General features: G+C 44.7%; 1 protein-coding gene across 1 annotated transcript in view; it reads left to right on the forward strand.

The window, feature by feature from the left end:
* The first annotated feature begins 387 nt into the window (after positions 1 to 387).
* Positions 388 to 25,215, forward strand: part of LOC120850902 (protein 5NUC-like) — a 65,655-nt gene continuing 40,827 nt past the window's right edge. Inside the window, exons 1-5 of the mRNA XM_040223589.1 lie at positions 388 to 588; positions 12,996 to 13,133; positions 16,594 to 16,825; positions 22,195 to 22,377; positions 22,724 to 22,921. Of these exons, the coding sequence (XP_040079523.1) occupies positions 388 to 588; positions 12,996 to 13,133; positions 16,594 to 16,825; positions 22,195 to 22,377; positions 22,724 to 22,921 (952 nt within the window). The remainder of the gene's footprint in view (positions 589 to 12,995; positions 13,134 to 16,593; positions 16,826 to 22,194; positions 22,378 to 22,723; positions 22,922 to 25,215) is intronic.

Genomic DNA, 25,215 nt, shown 5'->3' on the forward strand with positions numbered 1-25,215 from the left:
AACACAAATATAACGTCACCAGATATCGTAGACCCATTTTAAGGGATAAATAGTAAGCGTTTACCAGAGATATCGTTATCTCTGGTAGACGCATGTTTTTGATGAAATGTGAAACGTTAGCATTGTCTGACGGAAAAGAGCCGTCCTCTCTCCTGTCTAAAGGTCAAGAAAAATATGTCGGTTGGTTTTCATTGCCTTCGGCCATTGTTGCTCATTGTATTTCTTTTTGTCATGCTCACGTGTCAGAGTTGTTATTGAAATAAACAATACGAAACTCGGCTTCTGTCACGACACTGACGTGTTCGCGGAAATATTTATGGAAACACTATTTGCGCAGCTATCCTCTTGAAGAGGTGTCGACGCATGAGCTCTTGGTGTGGCAGAATTATGGGGTTCTACTTCGCAGTTTTCCTTGCTTTATGGGGCGCCGCACTGTCCAAATCTGATGAAGGATTTAATATTACAGTGCTGCACACCAATGATATTCATTCTCATTTTCTTCAAAGCAACAAGAGAGGTGGGAGTTGCACAGAGAAAGACCTAAACAAGAATGCGTGCTACGGTGGAGTGGCCAGAATTATAACAAAGGTATGATATAATCATTATTTCTGTAAATATCATAGAGACAAAATTCATAGCCGAATCGCCATCAAACTATTAGAGGTCTGTAAATTACCAATGATTATACTAATTTAAAACAAAGCAAGTTGTGTAAATGTATTTTATAAATACAATTATTTTTTTAACCAAGACAGTAAGTATTACCAGATTTAAAGGCGGATATAATACATTAACCCAAGCATCTGCACAGTACATTTTGATTTTGAGATAGGAACGGGAAGTAAAACTTCACAGCTTATTATTATGCAAATAAATCTTGGTCAAAACTACTTTATGGTCCTTCGAAAGTTCCAGAGAGCTCGCTCTTGCATTTCAATTCGGCGCATCAAGTAAGGGGTGCCGTCTTCATATTGTGAAACGACTATGCTGTGTTCAAATCCTGAACACAAAAAGCGCATTGTTTTCTTTATAAAGTAAAAGGATATTCTTGAAAACTCCCCAAAAAATAATGCAATATTTGCACACAAAAAACAACAACCTAGTTCCACAGTTTTCTTAAGGGCATGTGAATGACCAAATATATTCGGTAAACTCGTTGAATTATTTGTCATCAAAGGCTGAACCGCATAAATTTCTTAAGAATTCTAACACACACTACAGGTCTGCACCCTCCATTCATGGTTAGAAAGTGTCACGGTACAAGTTTACATTCATAGCCATCCTAAAATATATTCCGTTCTTTGTAGTTCTGCATCGCGATACAATTTTCGAACTGTCTTTGTATTGCTGAACCTAAATTGTGAAATTAAATCGTTATGGCGTCCGTGATGTGCCACTGGCTTTACTGAAATCATAATTACAAGATCGGAAACAGTGTGTTGTTATTGATGGTCGTTGCTCTTTTCTTCGAAATGTGTAGCAAGACGTGCCGCAAGGAATTATATTAGGACCTCTTTTGTTTAATGTCTTCATCAATCATATTGTGAATATTGATAATGAAGCGCAGTTTATTATTTATGCAGACAATACAAGCCTGTTTTTCTCTGGTAATAATGCTAATGCAGTAATATGCAAAGCAAACTCTGTTCTAAAAAAGTTTTCTCAATGATCTGAAGTAACTCGGCTAAACGTAAACGCAACAAAATCGAAGGCTATTTTATTCAGGGCTACCAATAAACCAATCGTGGTAAGTCATACTATCCAACTTGGTACTTAACAAAATGGACTAGTAAATAAATATAAAACTTCAAATGTATTTATTTCGGATCACTTGACGTGGGAATCTCATGTCAACTACCTAGTTGGTAAACTTTCTCGAATTGTCGGTATTGTCGCTCGTTGTCGGAGTGTTTTACCCCCAACATTAAGCTACAAGTTTACTACGCTCTATTTCAGTCTCATTTAAACTATTGCCATCTCGTGTGGGCTACACCGACAAAAACTAATCTTCAAAATGTACTACTACAGAAAAAAAAAAAGTACGCTATATCGCGGATGTTTCGTATACAGACCACACAGAACCCTTGTTTACAAAATTTAGAATACTTATTGTTGCGAGCATGTACGAAAACAGTTTACTCTGTGTGATTCGTTTTCATCTCAAGCATTTGTAGGTTTTTTGCACATTATTTCAGAACTCAAAATGAACGAAAGTAATGTTAACACACGCCGTACAGAGACATCTGTGCTTCCTCAATCTCGCACAAACTATAACTTTCAGTCACTACATTATAATGTACCATGCTTATTAAACAAGTATATCACAAACAATATAAACATATACATGTTAAACAAAAAAGACCTTCGCTTGTACTGTGTGTAGCTTCGCGTAGTGGGATCTTGAATTGCATGTTTTTACTTTGATTTTTGTTCTTATATATATATATATATATATATATATATATATATATATATATATATATATATATATATATATATATATATATATCTGTGTGTGTGCGCGTGTTTGTGTGTGTTTTTTCAATGTCAAAGCTGCTGCCAATGTAAAAGGATCCCAGACCCAGTCAAGCTGTTTTTTAACAGCTTCTTGTCTGGCGAGCCCTCCAGTTTTCTTGAAATGAAGATTTGATTTGATTTGATTTGATTTGATACGTATTCAGATTTCCCATTTTATAAATATAATTTCCTAGGACGTGCTCACTTGATTACGGGAACTAAAAATGTGCTCAATATTTCATGTGACCTAAAGGTGCGCGTCGTAGCAGTACTTATTAATGTGATCCCTACAGTCATTGAAGGCTTAATAAACTCAGGGCGTCACGATTTTCAAGCACCTTATTACTTATCCGCAGCCAGTGAGATTTCTTCACTGAAAGTAACAACATCGATAAACGAATCACTATGACCCGAGTAGCAAATAACTCAACAATGACTATGAAAAGTAATCACCCTGCACTCAACACTAATCCTTGCAACGCGATCGCGGCTTTTGTGGCTGCGAATGACACTTCCTTTCCTCCTTTTTTTAATCCTCAATAAATATTCATACCGGACAAAGGAGTCTGGCGTCGCCTCTGGTGCGAAAAATTGGCGATAATGCCGCGTTCCTGGCGGAGTATGCAACGCACGAGGTTGCCACGTGGAGAAACAGCGTTTGAACCCCGCTCGGCCCGGATCCTTCTTTTAAATAATGTATTTTATTCTGGAAGGTTACAGCCTATTTTTTTATATCGTCGAGTGTTGTAGTTTGGAACATTCCAGGGCATATAGCGTGTGTAAATGCAGCGGTACTGCGCTGCTTCGGGTCAGTCACCGTCCCGTCGCCCCCGTAAGATGCGTGGTACTTTTCTCTTTAGGAGTAGCCAGATGTTCGCCTCATTAAATATTTATTTTTAAGGTAACATTCATCCCCTCTCTTTATTCGAGACATTATCGAGTGCTCAAACAATGTCGCGTCATTGCATTTTTATATTTGTTTTATGCTATCTATATTTAGTTTCACCATATTTCATTTCACTATAAGTCCGATCACAGCAGACGCTAGGAAATGGTGGGACCAGTCAACCGGGGTCAGAACCTTCCCCGTACAAGATTGGTTTAGGGATGATTCAACACTTACAGAGACATGACGAACACCGTGTACGAATTGGAGACCATGAAACATTCCTGACACATTGTTGAAGGATAATTTTTATTTCTGGAATGAACTGCTAGTTTGAGTAAACACGGTTAAAGTTGCGCACAAACAACATGTGTCCCTGTCTTACTCGTCCGACTGACCACCTTACTCATATTTTGAGCTATTCCACTGTGTTATATTGTCTGTTTAGTTCGTCGGAAATAAGATGCCAAATTCGTTGCAAGTAAAACTTTGTGCTAACTTTGCATTTACGTAGTGGCTGCATCTTAAGCTGTAGTTTCTTTGGGTATTAGCATACATGGTAAAATGTGAATGATTCTGTCCAATTTTAATAAAAAACGTGTGATTATATTCTCAGGATCACGCTTTTACCTATTCCTAACATATTGGACTCCAGTGAAAAACCGCTTATTGCTGACAGCCTTCGAAATAGCACCCGATCAGTCTCTGCCTGGATCACCTAGAATATCACACAACGCAAGGCATGAAGGGTTTTACTGTATAACAGTTAAACGAGCGGGAGGTAGCGCCTCGACCTTTCGCCGTTCTGTACAAGACCGTCCGCGAGTTCGCCGCCCGAGCTCTGCCTCGTGCCGTCCTCGTCTTCCTCTCCCTTGGCCTCCGCGGGCCCAGGTCAGGCCACCTTGTGGTTGCGATCCCGCCACTTCTCCCCCTTCGAAGGAACGACCGAGGGGGCATGACGACGCTTAAAATAAGAAGTCGTCGAGCTAAAACACAGGCGCGTCCTCGACGGCCACAGGAACAGCGACGGGCTTGGTTCAGGCGGACGCCAACAAGGGCCCTGAGTGGCGACGGCATGTCCTCCAAGGAGGCTATGGGGCCCAGGGCTTTTCTCTTCAGAGAGCTCAACTGCAACCTGCACGTTGGCAAGAGCGTCTTCAACAGCTCGGTGCACGCCTCCGGCCTCGTGTGTTTCCGAATATACGAGGGGGACGCCGAAAAGCCAGCAGCTGTTCTCAAGTTCCAGAGGGCGGGCCAGACGGAGAGGAGGGGGGTGTAGCGTATGCTTGTTGGAGGGTAGTGGGATGGTGTCACTGGGCTGCCCTGCCACCGGTCTTAGTTGTTCTTTCCACCGAAACCGCAAGCTGCGCTGCTCAGGGGGTGAGTTTCTAGCAGTCGGGCAATGATGTCACAAGTTACCCTCTCTCACAAGTTGCGAATCACCAACTGCTGCATCAGGCCAGGAAGCTTTCCGGCTCTCGGCTTTGCTTTCTGTCAGGCCGGCCAGCTACAAGTATACTGAAATACGTTTCACTTCCTCACGGGCCGAATCGTGGCGCGACATAACCTATAAAAAGTCGTACTTCCGCTCACGACTCTAATCTGCCGTTCACGACTCTAATCTGGCAACAGCCAGATTAGAGTCGTGAATTTACAAAATAAAACTTTTTCGTGGCTTAATAGAAATAACAACCCTGAAGGGAGAATCATTATCCTCCCCTTCATCGATCTTTAGTATGAAGGAAAGCAACAAGTTGCTTTCACCCAGATGGTATAAATCTAAGAGCTCATTAACTCGCCCATCAGCGTAACACCCGCTGACAAAACCAATGGGCTTTCTAGGCCTCAACAAGATTTTCCTTGTTTACCCCTACACCCCAAGTTATGATACTCTGCTCTCTCGTGCAGCGCTCTAAAACTGCTACGATACCCAATCTGGCTATTCGCCGTCTGTTTTGTCCACGCGCAGCCGGGTTTTAAGATACACTCGGCTGGCGAAAGAAAGCTATGTACTAATCCAGGTCCTGTAAAAAATATGGACCATTATTTTATCACAGCGAATCTACACTCTAAAAATGGTCACGCAGAGCAAGCGTGACGCAAAGCGATTTTTTGCACGCTTGTTCTAAGCGTGGTGTTTTTCAACGCTTAGAGTTCACGCTCCCTAAGCGTGAACTGCGCACAGGTTTAACGCTTGCAGGCGTGACGCAAAGCGATTTTTTACACGCTTGCTCTAAGCGTGCTGTTTTTCAACGCTTCGAATTCACGCTTCCTAAGCGTGAACTGTGCTATGGTTTAACGCTTGGCAGGCGTGAGGGGGCCCTTGTGCTTACACGCTTATTACGGCGTGCGTTTTCTCCACGCTTAGATAATGGCGCCTCCTAGACGTGTGTGAAATGCGCGTCGCGGTGGAGACCTCTGGCCGTGGGCATTGGGCTTTCCCGCATTTAGTATATCGTCCCAATAACTAAAATTATTGGGACGATATACTAAATGCGAGAAAGCCCAATGTCAATGGCCAGAGGTTTCAACCACGACGCACACTCCACGCGCCTAGAAGGCGTCATTATTTAAGAGTGGAGAAAACGCGCGCCATAATAAGCGTAGGAACACACGGGCCCCCATGCACCATATAGTAATCGGATATCGTTATAGGGGCTCAAAAACGATCTACTAAATCTCTCTAAGTACTCCTTTAGGCGAATTGAGTAGTGCAAGAAAGATCGACGTGCTGCTTTTATGTATAATTACGCACATATACGAATGGCAGTTGTGAATCATGTTACGCCTGGTACATTGCACTAGGTAGTTGCAAGCTGTTCACAGCTGTGCAACTTGTATAAGGATTTTAGGAAATTTATCTTTGACGTCTAAAAACCCAAAGAGACAGAGAGAGATCTCGTTAGGCTCCAGTTACAAGAAGGAACAGTCCAAAAGGAACTAAATAGAAAGAGGAAAACAAATTTCAGCTTCGGGGATAAAGTCTTTATTAGAAAATCTATTTTTGTTTGTACAAATAAGCCATTAAAAAGTATAAAGCGCACCAACTGCTAAGAACTGCAACTACTATGAGTATCATGAACCAACTATGAACGAATGTCATTATTTTGACTTTTTAGCGGGTTTGAATCAGGATATATTTTTTTCAGTAAATGTTAGTAACAATATCAATATACAATTCGTTACCATATGGTTTGCAGCTACGCGGTGATAATTGTGTCGTGTCATACTTCTTTACGGTTCATTTTCTACAATAATTGGTATATTAGAAAAATTGTTCTTGGTGGCAAGTCTGTGATTTTGTAAAAGAAATTAACCACAGAATATGAAGGAGGTCTTTCCTTCTAAGATTGGTTCATAACGAGACACAAACAGTTTAGACAACGTCAACACTTTGCTAACAAAGGTCAAACGGATATAAATATCAAATGATTTCAAATGAGCAAAGTGTTAAGTTCGTTAGGAAAGTCAACACTTGCTAACAAAAATTGATTGGCGTTTATTTAATGACTAGATTTAGTTTTGGTGCATTCGACGACGTGGCATTGCCATTTTTTTCTAGATACCTTAGATTTTTCATTATTAAGGGCACTTTCGTTCAATTGACTAGAGCTATTATATTTTGATGTACATAACTCCCCTCCAACCATTCCTCAAAAACGGGTATGAAAAAAAAACAAAAACAAACAAACCTTGTGCGAGAAAGTGCAATTTTGATAGTAGATCACGCAACCCTTTCTGGGCCCACGCTACCTCAGAACTGCTTGCTGGTTTCACTACACTCTGTACAAAACCAAGCAGCTGCCCAAATGCTGCTGGGTATGTTACGTTCTTTAAGTAGTAAACACAGAGGCATAGCACCAGCGCTTTCTCGAGAGACGTGTCTGGTTGCAGGTCGATTTCGTTTCGTGGTTCGTTGCCGCAGATCAGCCGTCTCGTTTCGCCCCACACAATGCAGGGTCCAAGAATATCCGTCGGTGCAACCTGTTAACAATAAGATTAAGATATTATGGCCTAAATAAACTTAGTATTACAAAAATGAGTATAAACACTGGAACTTTAACATTGTCCACGTTGCACTAACTGAAGCGCTCATAACAGGCTGTTCTTAGTTCGTGAAGCTATATAACAATAAGTGCGCTTTGAGCGTGCTTGAAGTATTTACTTTATTGCGAAAGTGCTCTACTCGCCGCTAAAATCAGTGCATTTTTTTTTGCGAGCGTCACGAAAAAGCGTTATGCCGACGCGTTACGGTTACGCCGACGGCGACGCCGCTCAAGCTAACTCGATATTTCTGCACAGCTTTATCTCAAAGAAACGATTGGGTTGAGGCCGATCAAAACCAAAATGAAACATGCCTGCAAGCACCGGAACATGCAAAGATTCACGCGGCTGCCATGATGCTACTGTGATTCTTTGTGTCTCCTTCACCGCTGCGACCCTTTTCCTCCTACAATGCAACGTTGTGTACCCTTTCCCATCTTTCCTGTTGCCACCCTTTTTCACTTGCCACATTGTCGCGTACCCATTCCTGCCTTCACCCATATTCTGGGTGTTCGTCGATTCCAAACCGTAAAAGTTTAACACGGGAGACCGACGCAGAGGCGGGACTTCAGGCAAAATATGCTTTCGAAGTTTTTGCGACAGCAATGCAACACTTGGAATAACAAGCTCACCTATGTACGAGAGCAAACTCGCCCGACTACCTCAACTACACCCCAGCATCCACGGTTCACCGCTTTACCTTTCCGAATAAACAACATTTGTCTCAATGCCGCGCTCAATCACAAGCAGCAAAAATTGTTTCCTAGATGTGACAGTTACGCTGAAGAGCACATCGCTTCGACAAAAGCAACACGGTGGAGATTGTGCTACTTGATATTTGCGCTTTCACAAAAAAAGAAAAAAAAAACAGCGGATCAAGAGACTGGGGGACAAACGAAAACAGTGTTCTTACCCAAATATTGCAGTCTTCCTTGAATAGCTGGCGAATGGCCGCAGTAAAGGCACCAGCCAAATGGGAAGCCCTTTCCTTGGCTGGCATTCAGATCCGTCTCCCGCAGGAATTCGGGGCACTCGCCCTCGCTGTGTTTGCAGCGACCCCGCTGCACTCCACGCACGTCAAGTGCGGTAAACATGGCACACTGTGCCCGAACTCACGCGCCGTTAAGTCTCGCCAGTCGCAGTCAGTCAAGCTGGTCCAGCCCCAGCCACAAACAAAGCGTGTCGGGAACTGACTGAGAGAGACAGCCCGCAACGGAAACAGCGCAACGGCTTTCTCGCTTTTCCCGCCAAAAAAGAGGACGCATGCGCTCTCTGTGCTTCCAGAAAAGAGAAGCTCACGTCAACTAAAAATCAACAAAAAAACCACACAACTGCTTCTTCGGGAGGGTCAATCCGTTCGGATATATATTAGCGTGACGATGAATGAAGGCGCACGCGTTTTTCCGAAAATCTAAGCGTGTGTTTTGCGGTCGTCACGCTAACGCTGTTGATCACGTCCGAAACAAAAGGCCGAGAGGGATTCCTCGGACTGCTCTAACGCTTGGACACAGAAAACAAACGCTTATTCTCGATCACGTGGTGCTTAAAACGTCATTCCCGTAGTATCGACGGCGGTTCCACGCTTGAAACTCGCGGTTAGCGTGAGGTTCAGCGTGATAGTTTTTAGAGTGTATCGACGTCGAAACGTTCAACCACGGTCGGTGCGCACTGACGTAGGCCCGGCATTCCCAAGGCCCGCGAAAGCGTTTCGAACATCGCCGTCAGAGGCGCCCATGAGCTCACCGACGTCCCTCACGTTCGCCTCCGAAGCTTGAGTCCCAAGCTCCGACAGCGTTTGGAAGCCCATGCCTCCGCTCATAGGACGGCGTCCGGTGGCGTCCAACACTCCCTGGGCCTCGCTCTTGCACGAAGTGTCCCTTTTCGCGGTCACATCCCCGATCGACCTTTCATCGTCTGGTAACCTTTGCTCTGATAATTACGAGCGTTCAGCGAGTTTGGTGCGTTTGTCCCAAAAAATAGTTGAGAAACGAGTCGACAGTGACCTCCAAGAGACGATCGAAAGTGAGAGTCAGCTGTTTGTAGCCAACACCAACGCCCAAACAGGCCCCGCCTCGATTGCCCCAAAGAAGATCCCGGGAGGCAAGGTACGGAGGGCTTCAGGGCCCATGCGCACATTCGCGCTTTAACGCGTTTGAGTGCGTTGCAGAGTCTTTGCGGCCAGAAGCGTTTGCTTACGGTAAGACGCGCGCCATCGCGCAACGCCTCAAGGGAGTCGAAACCTACTCAACGTTGGACCCGGCGGTAACGGCAGCGCGTTGCGTTAGACCAATCAAAAGCCGAGAAGAAAAAAAAAGGAAGATCACGTGCACGCTCGCACCACTCGACGATGGGTACCCGGTTCTCCGTTCGCAGAACCTGCTTTTTTGTTTTGAGGATAGGTGGCGAATGCGCGAGCAAGTTTTCCACAGGCTGCGATGACTCAAGCTGGACAGAATGCCCGGGAAGCCAGCAGGATTGTTGCAAGATCGACCACATCGACACTGAAGCAGGCGCCACCATGTTGCCGTGAATTTCGGTTACTATTGGTGAGCCGCTAACGGCGATAATGCGTTTTTGTTTTTTTCGGGTCTTGATTGCGGTCGACTGCATGTCAACGTAACTGTGTGAACAATCTCGGTACAAGCGCTCTTCGCAACGCTGCGCGTCCGCTTGACGCCAGGGTACGAATCGCGCTCAAACGCACATGTGCGTGTAGGCCTTTACTCCCTCAGAGTTAGTGGAGCTGGAGGTAGCGCCTTGACCTTTCGCTATTCCCTTCCAGACCTGCGTTCTCGAGCTCACCGCTGGAGCTCTGCCCCGTGCCCCGTGAAGTCTTCATCTTCCTTTCTGTTCGCCGGACTCGCAACTCTATCTTAGTCTTTTGGACCTTACCGGTCTTGTAAATAATGTAAATATACCAACCACGTAACACTGCAGCGATGAGAAAAACCATGGGTGGTTCAGCTGTCATGGCGCCTGCCTCGAGACCAACGGCGAAACGGAGCTTTCAAAGAAGCGAGTTCTACTCTTCAGCCTATGTGGGGAAAAAACCTACAGCAAGGTTCGTGATTTGCTTCACCCAGAATTGCCACCCGAGGTTCCCTACGACGACGACTAGCAACGTCTATCAAGCCACTGAGAACCTGACCTGTCGGAACTGCTCGGAAGATGGAGATTTCACAAACTTGATCAGTTTCTTCACGAAATTATCACAGAATAGATCGATACGCAGCCAGCCCTTGCAAAACCTTTCAACTTCGGCACAACGGATACGACCGTGGTACCTGCCGCGGATACCGCGCAAGCGTTGAGGGGCTCCGCAACCCATCGATCAGGAGACGCACTGTGACCACCTTGCAGCAAGCATCGGTGACACATGTGATGATGATGATTAAGGACTTTATGGCGTATAATGCAACTTAGATTAGTGCGCGAAAGGAGGTTATATATTCTATTCAGTTAGTACGTCGTCACCTGACAGATATGTGTTGTATTAGAACTGGTGTACAAGACCAGTGATAGAAATAAAACTAAGTGTACAATCAAATGAGATGAGAAGGTTATCTCCCAGTAAAACAACAGGGTGAAAGGGTGTATGATATCTAAAAAAAAAGTAAAATTATGCTGTCGTTTTTGCTCAAGACCACAGCGAACTCCTAGAATGTGGAGGATAGACGCAACCGTGGTGGATCTTCGCCACACAGGAGCTATGGGTGGGCGATATATGAATGGCCATACGAAGTCCGACACAATAAAACTTTGAGGAAGCGATTTCTGGAAAAGGCACTCTTTCATAATCCGACAATGGGCAATTGGTGAAGTGAAGCTTATTGTAAGACTCCTGTCCCCTTCTGTCAGCCATTTTATAAACATTGACGCTCTCACAACTGGTTTGATGTCCTGGTAGGTTATGCAGGCTGCTAATTTCCGAAGGTTACTACAGGCTGTCTCCAAATAGCGGCCAAGATCTTTAAATCAACCGCGAAATGCGGTTTCTTAACTATCGAGCTACGAGTTTGTGCAGTTTTGCCCACAGATGGCGCATTTTTTTCTACAAAATGTGCAAAGAGCTAACTTACCTGAGGAAAAGGTCAAAAAAGAAAAATACTTAACTTATTTGGAAGCGCAGAGTAGCCACCGGTCTTCAAACCATTGGGCGCTGTTTGGCCCGGGAGACAACAGATGGCGCAAGGGGTCGCGACGCCAACTGCCGCCAATGAGCGAGCCAACGGTGCCGAGAGCCGGCGTCATTAGCAGACAATCTTTTCGACTCAAAAGCGGCTCGCATTCTGCAGGCGGTGACAGTCGCAGAACCAAAAAGAGGCGCGGTAAGAACAAGGAACTACAAAACAGACGACATAACTACCCAAAAAAAAACAGTAAAAATAACTCGACACCCCACTTTTTTAATTGATTGTGTGTACATTTAATGTGTTTTATTAGTAAGGATGATAAAATATTGCATTTCCAACTGACATTAAAAATGCTCGCGCTACTTTTGAGTTAAGAATATCGTCTGCTATTTGTCGCCGGCACTCGGCGCCGTATGCTTGTTCGTTGGCGGCAGTTGGCGTCGCGACAGCTTGTGCCATCTCTTGTCTCCCGTGCCAAACGGCGCTGTGTTGTTTGAAAACTGCTGACCTCGCTGCGTTTCCATAAGAGTTAAGCCTTTTTCTTTTTTTCCTCGGGAAAACCCGTTCTTTGCATATTATATTTAAAAACAAATGCACTACCCGTGAGCAACGCTGCATAAACTAGTAGCGCGATAGGTTAAGAAACCGATTTTTGCGGTCGATTTAAAGAGCCTGGCCACTATTTGAGACACCCTTAGATGACGATACGAGCATATAAGGTATGCTTGGGAAAAGAGTGTTAGTTCAAGTGACAGATGAAGAAAGAATAAAACAATTAAAACTGGGACAACACCAACCACATCTTTCAACTAGCAACAGACGAGTAAAATCTCCCCTTCTCACCCCTTCTCCCCCCTTTCCTTCCTGGGTATAGTCGGCTGCTCGCTGTGGAAATTTTACTCGTCTGTTGCTATTTGAAAGATGTGGTTGGTGTTGTCCCAGTTTTAGTTGTCCTATACTTTCTTCATCCATCACGATCATATAAGCTCTCAGGTTGCTTAATATACCCACGTGACTTGGGACCCTACAAACATGATATAGTATCTGATCTCCAATGATTTATTAATCTGGACACGCACAAGCTTTACGAGCATATTGTTGGTACCTTTCAGGAAGATGGTAGCAGTGGTTACACTTTATGAGTCTATACATATAATCAAGCTTCCTCTTCTCTTGTGTCTAACGCGATCAATCGTAACAATACTGCGTACAGTTCCGCGGTAAAGATAGTGGCGGTAGAATTAAGCCGTTTAAACCTAGAAATGTTCTCCGAGTGCATGGTAGCAACATTTTCTATGAACCTGAGAAATCTGTATTAGCACCGTTGCTCTAACACTGTTTGAGGGATAATAAATATCAACATTGTAGCTGGTGTGAATAACAAATAAGTTTGTAACCAATATCATTTCTTGCAGGTGAAGCAATTAAAAAACACAGCACCAAACCCGTTCTTTTTTAACGGTGGAGACTTCTTTCAAGGCAGCATCTGGTACACCGTTCTAAAATACAACATTGTTTCCCTTGCCATGGAGAACATGATGTACGACGCTGTGGTAAGTGGGACCACAAATTAGAATTTTATCATGCAAGTTACCTTGTGGAAATATTTAATACGTTTTTCGAAGTTTTCTTTGCTCATATATGAATCATTTGGTTCTCCTTTTCAACTCTTTCTTATGTGTTTTTGATTTACATCCTAGAAACTTTTCACCATACCGTATACACATTTAGTTCATTTAGTTTCAGCCACCCTAATCCAGATAGCATTTGGAATGAGCAAAGTACTGGTCTACTGTCGCAGTAATGAGAACCATGCGGTGCTTGTCTAAAATCGTGATGCTAGCGGTCGTACTGTAATCGCCAGGTTGCCAGTCAAAACTGGTACAAAGAAGCCAGGCACAGCCTTATGGCAAGCTAGAATTCAAATTAATCTTCATCAAAAATATTTACTAGTTTGCATAATCTTATTATACAATTTATTTTTGTCTATATGACGACGCTGTTTTGGTTTAGCTGATGAAACCAGCTTGAACCAGGCTGACGTAAAGATTCCATCGCATTTATTTCCCCTCAGGCATCTGAAGGTCGTTACAAACAATGGGGAGCTATATTTATAGACTAAGTATCTTATTAAAACACAACTAGTAAACATCCAAAAAACGCCAAAGTTGTGCGATAAAATACTTCATCATTTCAATTTCAGAATCGCTATTGTCATACACTGCAGCTATGAATGAAGGAAGTCATTTTCAACTAGCGGAGAATTGCGCGAAAGCTGCGGTAATAAGGATACGTTTAAACACATTATGACGTAAACTAAATATTCATAAATGAATTGACACCTCATATTAAAAAATTATGTAAAACAAACTTAGGTAAAATGTATTCTGCTAAAAGAAAAATCGTATATTTCATTGACTCTGTGGACAGAGATGGATAGTATGGAACAACGTAAATTTTTCTAGTATTAAACGAGAGACACAAATCGACCACACCGACCCTCGGGATGACCACATGACCAATGCAATGTTTCGTTAAAATATTGTTGCAGAGAGTTTTGAACCAGCAGTACAAAATGCAGGTCGATACAGGTAGAAACTGAGGAAGTGGGTGAGCTGAGAGCGCGAGGGAACGTCACAACACCCAGTTATGCTTGGAACGATTAATGGGTAGACGCAAAGCTTGCTGCCTATGTCTCTACTCACTGTTTGAGGGCGTTCGCTGAGTGAGTGAACACAAAGAGAGCTAGCTTCGAGTTTACCTACTAACCATTCCAATCCGAGCTGGGTGATCTGACGTATACGCGCGCAACCATCTCCTCCTCTTTCTCTCTTTTTACCCTTATTATTTTTCCTTAAACGCTAAATTTCCCGAAGAGTAGTTGAATAAATGCTTCAAGCGCAAGCTCTTTGCTTCATAATGTGCCATGCCTGCATGACCGCTCGTGTACTGGCGGCACCGACTAAAGACTATGAGGCTGTCCGCTCGAACAATAAGTCGCCGCTGCAGTTTGTATAAGATGAGAGTGAGCATTTTATCTAGATACTTTTTATGTGTTATGAATGCCTCAATGTATTCGTGGAACCCTGGGGTCACTTCAAGGATTCTCACTTTGGCTTGTACACGCAATCCTCTTACGCTAATTTCTTTAATCCTAGAGTGCTTATAACCTTAGCATAGTCAAAATTCTGTTCCTGCTTGCGGCATTAGAAAACCTGAAATATCACCAAATTGCTTGGCGAGACAAATCCTTGTGGTGGCAGCCCCCAACCTTCTTGACACAAATAGATCGCTGTACCTGTACGCCCATATCTTCCTCTTCATGTTTTTTTTTTTCTTTTTTTTTTTAAGAAACGCGCTTAAACATTGAGACAAGCTTCTTTTCCGGAGATTAACCTCAGAGGAAAGTTTCATGTCGCAATGTTTTGCCGTGTTTTTTATGAAAAAAAGGCATTGCATAAGTGTACATTGGTGATTCACTGGCGTGCTTAAAGGGTGAGTTTGAGTTGGCTCAAAATTCACCTCAGTGCGCCTTTGAGATGTCTCTGGTGGTGTCGCTCCTGGGAGCCCGCTTTTCCGATTGAATGAGGGGAGACGCACTGGCATTTCTTGCTTATTTACATGCATGGATGTGCTTTGGTAACTTGCTGTCCCAGCTGCCTGTCAAGGCTCCTTACAAGGGCCAACGTTCATCCAAAGGGTCGTTATATCTGTGTCTTGACAAATTATATTTATTTGACTTTATCGGAATATTCGATTTTGCAAGTACTTTCTTCAGCAATATTTTCCCGATAGATTGAAAAAAAGCAGAAAAAAAATTAGAAATGTGGATATTTAATTGCAAGTTTTTAATGGAATATGATGCGTAAGATAACAGTCTGGTGTCTCCACGCATTTGCGTAATTCATGGCAAACTCAGGAATTACGAGCCTTGTACTAAACAAAAAAGAAACTATTTTTGCAGTTGTCTGCATGTGAGATGATATATCAATTTAGTTCATTCATTTTAAATTAAGCTTTTCATAGAAAAAAAACTATATATTCATTAGGTAGCACACTAAAAATACATCAATACGCAACAGCCGCGGCGAAACCTGCATTTTTTGTTGACATGCAAAGCAATTAGACAAAAAGTATAAAATCTAAAACCTACTTCTCTACTTAGTCTCTACAAATTTTCTTAACTTAAAATATCCACACATTTGTGTACATGCACAATTTATTTTACATTTAAAAGATACGTTGTATTTGGTTCCAACATATTGGATTGAACAGCATCAAAAGGTAATTTGTATTATATTTTTAGTTATAAGGTATGGTTTGTTCATGCTATCCTAAATCGGTGAAAAAAACATTTATTGTTCTTCGGACATGTCATATCTGCATTCTTTTTCAGTTGGGATCATAGTTTAGCTTACATTCTACAATTGCAAGGCAAAACATGAGTTTCTTCCGGATTGGTGGATACATCTGAAATATCAATCGGCAGTGTCTCGTCTGCTAAAATCATGTGACCGTCGCAGGCACAAAACTAGTGGTGGGATGGTGATGTCGACTTGGATCACGCGTACTTCCATGTCCAGTGTGCAGGCGGTACTTCAATAAAGCGGGGAGTGGGTCATTTTTCGTATCGTCCGTTAATCTTCATAACCGGCCGAATGAAGAAGTTTTTATATAATCAAAGGTAACCGTAGTGACAGTGCTGAAATCGCTTAGAAAATATTACTGCACATTAAAGACATGTTTTGTATAAGTGATATAACAATGAAACCTGCACTGCTGTGATTGAAAGGCATAACATTTACAACCATATTGTTCAATTTGTCCTTAATATATGTAATCATTCGCGGTGGCATTGTAATGTTCTTTATCATAATATTTCTTAAAGAAAAGTGATAGCATTTCCGTGACAAAACGTGTGAGCGACAAAGAGGATGTTAAGCTATCGGTACGCGTCCAGAGAGATTCAATATTTCTGATATTACAATGAGCAATTGCTTGACTTGTTCTTAGTGTCTGGGGAACCACGAGTTTGACGACGGACCTGAAGGCCTCGCTCCTTTCCTGTTAAGAATGGTGGCAGCTAATGTGACCGTTTTGGGCACCAACCTGGACACGACAAAGGAAGATATATTCGTACAGAATAATATTACTGTTTTGAAGCACAAAATATACGAAATCAGTGGCGTGAAGATGGCTGTCATGGGAGTTGTTACTATGGAAGCACTAACGATTGCTAGACCAGGTTTGTCTTTCCTTCTTTTTGCCTATGGTAACGCTCTCTCCGCAAAACGGCGCTAACACCGGTTTAGGCACATATACTAAGGCGTTTTTTTTGTTACATAAAACTAATGTCATAACTTCATGTTATCAATTTTTTAACTTAATTTTATGACACCCAGTAACGTGAAGGCGTTTACGTTTATATTACTATATTATTTGCATAATTATGCTGAAACTAGAAGCTCCGTCTTCAGCGCGAGCTTTCTGCCCTTGCTGACACAAGTGTGAAGGCGCAGGCACAGGCAACCAAAGAACTACAGAAGCCAGCGAGCTCGCGCTGAAGGCGGAGCTTCTAATCTTAGTTTAAGGGTGAACAAAGTATAAATGTATATTTGGTATAAAACGGTCGTACTGCATTTTCTGCTGCTGTTTTTAATGCGATAGCATTCTTCAGTTACCCCCTACCCGGATTCCTTGGACTTTCTGTCCTCCTCTTGGAATTTCTGGCCTCCTCGTATTCCCACACTCTCACATTCGCAACATCTTCGAAGGACCTGACGACCTTGACGTCGTCCTCGACGTCGTCCTAAAGGTTATCCTAGAGGTCGTCCTTCAGATCAGCAAAGAGTTCGTCCTAGGCGTCGTCGTTGACTTCGTCTTCGAGGGCGTCGTCCTTAAGGTCGTCCTAGAGGTCGTCCTAGACTTCATCTTTAATGTCGTCCTCAAAGACTTCATGCTCGACGTCGTCTTTGACGTCGTCCTTGAGGTTGTCCTCGACGAATACTATCGCAATTCAAAGACAACCAACAACACTGGTTTCTGCAGCGATTGTTAAACGGCTTTAACCGTGCTGCTTTTCTGGGTAGACTGCAAATACTTGTCTTATTGCCTTTAGAGTATTATTCATTTGTGATTTTGCCCATCCTGCGTTGACCACTATGGTTCGCAGAATTAAATTATTAAATAAAATAAATAAAAATTACAGGAGGACGCTTAGGCTTGCCTTTAAGATAGGAACGCGATAGCTAAAAATGTAAACCACCGGTCGCTCCCAAGCTGCGCAAGCGCGTAAGCGAGGCCTGGTCGGTACCATGTCTCACTCGCAACCCAATGGTCGTAGGTTTGGATCCCACTTCCGCATAAAATTCTCCAAGCTTTTAGAGCGCATCCCTTAGCGCCCGTTTTGAGGTTAAGCGGCGTCGGCGTCGGCGTAACCGCGCGTTGTATTATGGGAAAACCGCGCGTTGCAATTGGCGCGGCTTCGCAGCAGATGACGTCGGCTTGCTCCACGGGAAATGCTTTCGCATTAGAAACTCCGGCATGATCACCCTGACGACAGTGATGACGATGCCGGAGCAGAAGTGCTCCGAATGGGCTCCGTGAACAGCCAGCACTTCGGCGACATCGCCTCGCCGCGCCGCAGCAGGCCGGTGCCGGTAGCCACGGAGCCACAAGGCAGCACCCAGGGCGGGTCAACCACCCCACCGATCCACCGGGTCAGCACCTTTCAAGGCATGGAAGTAGTTGAAGTAGAGGAAATCGATGTCGCACCACAACAAGACACTAAAAAAACGGGATGGCTTACTAGCTACTGCTACAGGAGTCGTAAAGCCCTCGCGAAGCTAGGCCTAAGGGCAGAAAAAGCAAGCAAACGACCTGGTGCCGGCGCAGCGCGTGCCAGACGTTCCACCAAGAAACCGCAGCTGCCGTGACAGCCGCAACTGCCAAAGGAAGATATAAAGATGATCGTACGGCCCCTCGACGGGCTTAATATTTCGAAACAAAGGGACCCACAAATTTGAGAAGGAGTACAGCGCGACGCAACAGTAACAATCGCCGAGGCGGAAGACGACATATATCGCTCCTGCGTGCGAACAAATATCATAGTATTTAGCACTACAAATATGGCAAACACTGAGAAATACAATCGAATCAGGGAACACCAAATTGGAGACACGCACTACAAAACCACAGCCTACGTAACCCCACCAGCAGATACCTCCAAAGGTGTAATCCACAACATACTGGATTACGGCACCGTGGAGGACATCGCCAAAGGCCTAATCTACAAGAACAACCATCCTATCCTACAGTTCCGTCGCATGGGCAACACCAACTCAGTCATCATGATCTTTGAAGGCTTAAAGGTACCCTTCTACATCTACTACAAAGGCGTGGAGTACCGCTGCTACCTCCAGGAAAAAAAAAGTCGAAGTGAGCAGCGCCTGCGGCCGCATCGGTCATCGCGCGGATGTATGCCCGACCCCCGGCAAGCAACGGTGCATAGAATGTTGTGCCCAAAACCCGGCGGACAATCACAGCTGCAACACCAAATGTGCGCTATCTGGCAAAGACCACCCCACCGGAAACAAGCGCTGCCGGAAACGCTTCCAGGCGCTTTTCCACATCAAACAGCGCCAGTCGGAAAAACAGCGACCACAACAAACACTACACAATCGGCGCGGCGGAGACAGATACCCTTCGGTATTAAGTCAAGACGGCAAAAAGACAGCGGCGGCCCAACGACCCTCCCGATCCGAATCGAGGAACACTGGCGACGGCCACCAGAGCATCCAAATCCAGATTCACATGGGAACATAGATTCCAAGAGAAACAATAAAGCAAAACCTTAGACAACAACAACAAGGCGAGCTGGGCAAGTTCAGCCTCCCAGTCTAAGCCCACTAAGACAAAAAAAAAAACGCCCACCCCTCATCTCATATCATAGAGCTTACAAAAATCAAACAAATGCTCGAAATACTACCAGCAAATAATATGTCACTCGAGGCCTAGATAGTTCAACTCCAAACAACACCGGAAACGGCAGCACCCGCAGAACCTGAAATTACGCCTATAGAAATCGATTCACCCCCGACAATTGCAGAACCTACGACAGAAACCGCGGAATCAGATTCCGATATTAAAAACCTACTTGCGAAACGCAGAGCTGTAGAACAATTTCCTCCTTCCCAAGTGACAACCGCCGGCGCCGGTAATCCTGAGTGTAACATCATGGAAGACCCTGGATATTTCATCATAGATAAAATCCCCAGGGTAATTGATCTCAAATTTGAAATAATGCATAAAACCTTTTACACCATGATCACACACTTTGCCGTAATGCTGTAATTATGGTAAAGTAACTACGCCTAACATCCGCCAGACTAACGATGGCCAGGACTAGCAGTAGAAACACTACGTACGTCATATGGCAATGAAATTGTTTGGCATTCCGCCGTAAAAGGAGGAATCTCCGGCAGTTCCTACAAACTAAGGACTCCGAGGCGCCAGACATAACTGCCCTCCAAGAAACGGGGCGTCGGGCCAAATGATCAGGCTATGCGTTCTTCTGTACCGATGTATCCGGCACAGGCAACCCGACATCACAACGCTAATCAAACGAAACATACCGGCGCTCCTACACCAGACCGGCATTACGTCGATAGAACACGTCCTAGTGAAAATTATTCCTACGGCAAAGCGAAGAACTGGATGTCTGTTTGTGCTCAACATATACAGCAACACAACACAGCAACACCGATTCTTCAGTCTATTTTAGAAAGCAATGTTTTAACCACTTTCATTCAACGTGTGACGCCACACGTGGCTGTGACGTCATAAACCTAACGAGCAATCAAGATTTTACGGTCCCACCGACGCCGACGCCGGCTTTTTTGCGACACGAGCTTTTAAACGGTATCGCGTTAATAACTTATAATTTGAGGTAGGACCTGCTGTGCATTATAGAATCCAAACGCCAGTCTCGTCTTAGCTTTCTCGTTAATGATATATGCATAGCTAAAAGTAGCTGAGAGGTGAACAAAAATATTAAGATGCCGATATTTCGGTAAAAGCAAAGCTGCCTTTCTCAAGGTAATAGCAAATGATTATAATAGACACTTTTAAAAACTGCATCAAGCAGCCTTGACGCTCGCCATTTCTAAGTCATCAAACACTTGATTGTCTTCAAGTCCTCGTCAAACTCACTCGTCCTTGATACGCGCTGATTCGAGTTCGCGCGCAATACTGACACATGCCCTCGTACTTAGACCGTGCATAGAGCGCCTGCTTAAGCAACGGCGTACTGGCATATTTTGCGCGGCAGATACTAGATGACACCCACGTTTGAAATGGATCGACTACATTACGACTCTCCATAATATATCTACAGCAATATATATTTTCTGCAAGCACTTTGAGCCGGTGCCGAAATGTGAGGTCGCACGTGTCGGTTAATAAGATTAGGGCGCTGAATCTCCTAACCTAGGAAATACATTCAACTGCTAACGCGAGAAAGGAGGCAGCGCGCACGCTCCGTCTTTTCGCCGCTCGGACGAGTCCCGATCGGCTACGGAACTGCTGCTTCTCGGGTGTGCGCTGCATAACCTGATATTTAAAGATAGGGAGCACGGAATATGAATCGTCGGAGCTCTTTTTCGTCGGGATTGACAACCTTCGTGCGATTTCCCGAGTAAAGACTTTTTTGTCTTCAGTTGAGCGCGGCATGTGTGATCCGGCGGCCATACCGCGACGTCTTGTCGCCGACAAGAAACCAGTGAAACTCGACAATCCGAGGGTCACCGAGCATCCGAAAGAGAAGCGACGGCCGCTGCCATAGTAACAAAAAAATCATCGCGCCCTCTCGTTATAGACGCGAACCCCTGTGAGCGACTGACAAAACGACCGCCGGCGGAGGAAAGAAACGTGAACGACCGTCGGCCGCACCTCTGCGTACTTCCGGTGCGGCTGACTTTACTTGAGCGGCAGCTATGTTGACAGAAGCGTAAACGTGTTATTAAACGGAGACTATACTTGTACCAGAGCTATCATCACTGCAGCACAGACATGTTATGTTTGTTTCAGATATTCTAAACGTGCATAAAATCTGAACTCACAATCCCCTTTTCTCCGCCCCTAAGAATGTAAGGCACTTTGTCTGATCAGTAGAAAGTCGGTATATTCTTTGTCGAATATTATATATGTTTTCCTTTGTTTACATCAAATAAAAGAATTTATCACAATTATCTACCCATGACATTTACTATCGCTTTGTAAATAGGTATTTCAGGGAAAATTGGACCTGAATATTTTGGGGTTTAAATACAGTTGACGGAAAAAAATGCAAATCCTCATAAAAAAAGAACATTTTCAATTGCACAATGACTATACCTTAGGAAAAAGAGCTATATATTCGCACGAAAACAAGCTCATAAAATTTAATTATATGTTTCCTTCGTTTTTATATATAAATATTTATTGTTGTTGTTAAAGGATGATGAGACACTATTTTAGCTCATAAGCAAATCGACCTTGGACTAGATCAATTTCTCCGTTATCATGATGCGTTTTGTGAACCTAGGTTTTGGTGAAAGTTGTATTTTTTTATTTCAGGAAAAATAGACATTTTGGATGAAATTGAGAGTATAAAAAGTGAAATTAATAAATTAAAGCCTGAAGTAAAAATATTCGCTCTCATCAGTCATGTTGGCTACGAGAAGGACAAGGAAATCGCAGAAAAAGTGGAGGACCTTCATTTTATTGTAGGCGGTCATACCAACACATTTCTCTACACTGGTAAGTTTAAGTTGTCATATTTTAACGTGTAATTATTATTCAATATTGCATTGCCTCGTTTTTTAATTTCTAAAATAGTTCTGAGAAACGACGCCTCCCCGCTACGCATTTCACTAAAAAACTGGAGCTTTATAACTTTTAAGTTTTCTTAACAACGTTGTTTTACTAATTCTTATCTTGGATGAACAAAGAGTTGAATGCGCTCGAAACTTTCAATTTTAGCTCATATTTCAGGCGACAAATCCCGAAGTGCGCAATTACCTAAACCGAATGGGCGTGGTCGACGTTGTCTTCTCGATAATTGGGTCACATGTCCGTCATATTTTTATTCATTGCTTGCATAAAGGTCAAAGTCCTGGGAATGACACACCAGCGGGGCCATATCCAACAGTTGTGACAAGAGACGATGGTTCAATAGCCCTAGTAACGCAAGACTATTGGTTTGGAAAATACTTGGGCTTTCTTATGCTCCAATTTGATGCCACCGGAAACCTGAAGAACTGGTCAGGAAATCCTATTCTCATGGATCATACGATTGAAGAAGGTAAGATTCACGTTTTATACCCTCTAAGATAGTTTCTTTCTTTCCTTTCATGGAGTATTAAAATGCAGCCGGCGCAGAGAGCAAAAGTAAGCACTAGGTGGCGGCTGTGTAACACGAGAGCGCACGACATCAGAGCGCACGACATGTGAGCGCTGCGACATGAGAGCGCGTGTCATTAGAGCACGCGTCACGAGAGCGCGTGTGCGTGCCTTTGAAATGATTGATATTGGGTTCTCCACACAGATGGTTTCACGGCGCTGATGTTTCGACACCAAATGGAGTCGCGTTTCGAACGCTTGATGGTATTTAATTGGCTGAGTATGCAAACATGTGGGGAAGTCATTACCACACAGTTGCCATCGCTGCCGCTTATAGAGTGCTCCTTTTAAAATTGGTTACTACTTTCGCCCTCGAGAGAATTGAGGCCCGTTCACACTCTTGCAACCCAGTACGACCGACAAAGACGAGACCTGTTGAAACCTCGTAAAATTTCTTAGGACGGGAGAACACACTGGCACTCTGGCGCCATCTATGTGGTGTCCCTGGAACTGCATTTCACACGAACGAGTGTTTTTGAGGGATTTCTAAGGTCAAATGTGCGTAATACTTATAAGAAAGGCTCGTTTATAACGTTAAAAAAAGTTATTCGAGCCAAGAAAGAAAGGATAATGCGCGGGAGAAATAGAAAATGTGCAGTACCTCCAAGTTTACACTGCTACCCAATAGATGGCGCCAATGTGTCCTCTCGTTTAGAGTTCCTGTTGCGCATTTAGAGTTGCGCATTTAGAATGCGCAACGGTAGAGTTGCGCATTCAGCCTCGGCGCGTGGCCGTAGCGCCGGCTTTCCCGCATGAGCTGGATGCTTTGCTCCTCACGTGACTAAATTGGGCGAATAGCGGCGCCGCGCGCGCCGCCGCGCATGGAAAATCGGAAAGGAGGAAAAGGAGGCGGAAAGCAGGGAAACATACGCCGGGGCAAGAGAAACGTCGGCGGAGCGACCGTAAAGGTGGCTTTCTTGTACGCCAACAGATGCTTTGCTCCTCACGTGATGGATCTCGGCGAATAGCGGCGTGGCGGCGCGGGGAAAACAAATGCGCAACTCTGGCTCCCGTAGGGAGCCTATACAGGAACTCTACTCTCGTTCAGAGCCATACATGGGGAGAGTTGGGTCAGTCTATGATCTCGCCGCTGTAACGCTCTCCTCCCAAGTGAGCCAATCAGCACGCGGCGTAGAGCGAGAGGCATGAGCGCATGCGCGTGAACTCCCGGCTGCTCCCGCCTGAGTGGGGAGGGCCGCCATCTTCGATCATTCTCCCGGCGGAATGCGTGGGATCGACATCTAAATCCAGACTTGTACGTAGTTCAACTACTCTACTCAAGTTACTGTAGTTTAACTACTTTTCTGAGTAGTTTAGTAACTTTCAATTATATTTTAGAGCGCAGCTCTTAGGGGCCCGTTCCCGGCTTGAGCGGCGTCGGCGTCGCCGTCGGCGTCGCCGTCGGCGTCGGCGTAACCAAGGTCATCCCAAGGTCACGTGGCCCCCTAAGGTCATCCCAAGGTCACCCCAAGGTCACGTGACACCCAAAGTCACGTGACCCCCTGAAGTCACGTGACCCCCGAGGTCACGTGACCCCCCCCCCCCGAGGTCACGTGACCACCCCCAGGGTCACGTGACTCCCGCCGAGGTCACGTGACCTCCCCGATGACGTCATCGATGACGTCACCAGCATCCGCATCGTCATCGTCATCATCACTGATGACGTAATCAGTGACGTCACTGATGACGTCATCAGTGATGATGACGATGACGATGCGGATGCCGGTGACGTCACTGATGACGTCATCAGTGATGATGACGATGACGATGCGGATGCCGGTGACGTCATCAGTGACGTCACTGATGACGTCATCAGTGATGATGACGATGACGATGCGGATGCCGGTGAGGTCATCAGTGACGTCACTGATGACGTCATCAGTGATGATGACGATGCGGATGCCGGTGACGTCATCAGTGACGATGACGTCATCGGGGTCACGTGACCTCGGCGGGGGTCACGTGACCTGGGGGTGTCACGTGACTTCGGGGGCATCCGCATCGTCATCGTCATCATCACAGATGCCGTCATCAGTGACGTCACTGATGACGTCACCGACATCCGCATCGTCATCGTCATCATCGCTGATGACGTCATCGGAGTCCGCATCGTCATCGTCACTGATGACGTCATCAGTGACGTCACTGATGACATCATCGGCATGGTCACGTGACTCCCCAAGGTCACGTGACCCC

Source organism: Ixodes scapularis, unplaced genomic scaffold, assembly GCF_016920785.2.
Source record: "Ixodes scapularis isolate PalLabHiFi unplaced genomic scaffold, ASM1692078v2 PGA_scaffold2__306_contigs__length_199485367, whole genome shotgun sequence".
In the NCBI taxonomy this organism is placed as follows: Eukaryota; Metazoa; Arthropoda; class Arachnida; order Ixodida; family Ixodidae; genus Ixodes; species Ixodes scapularis.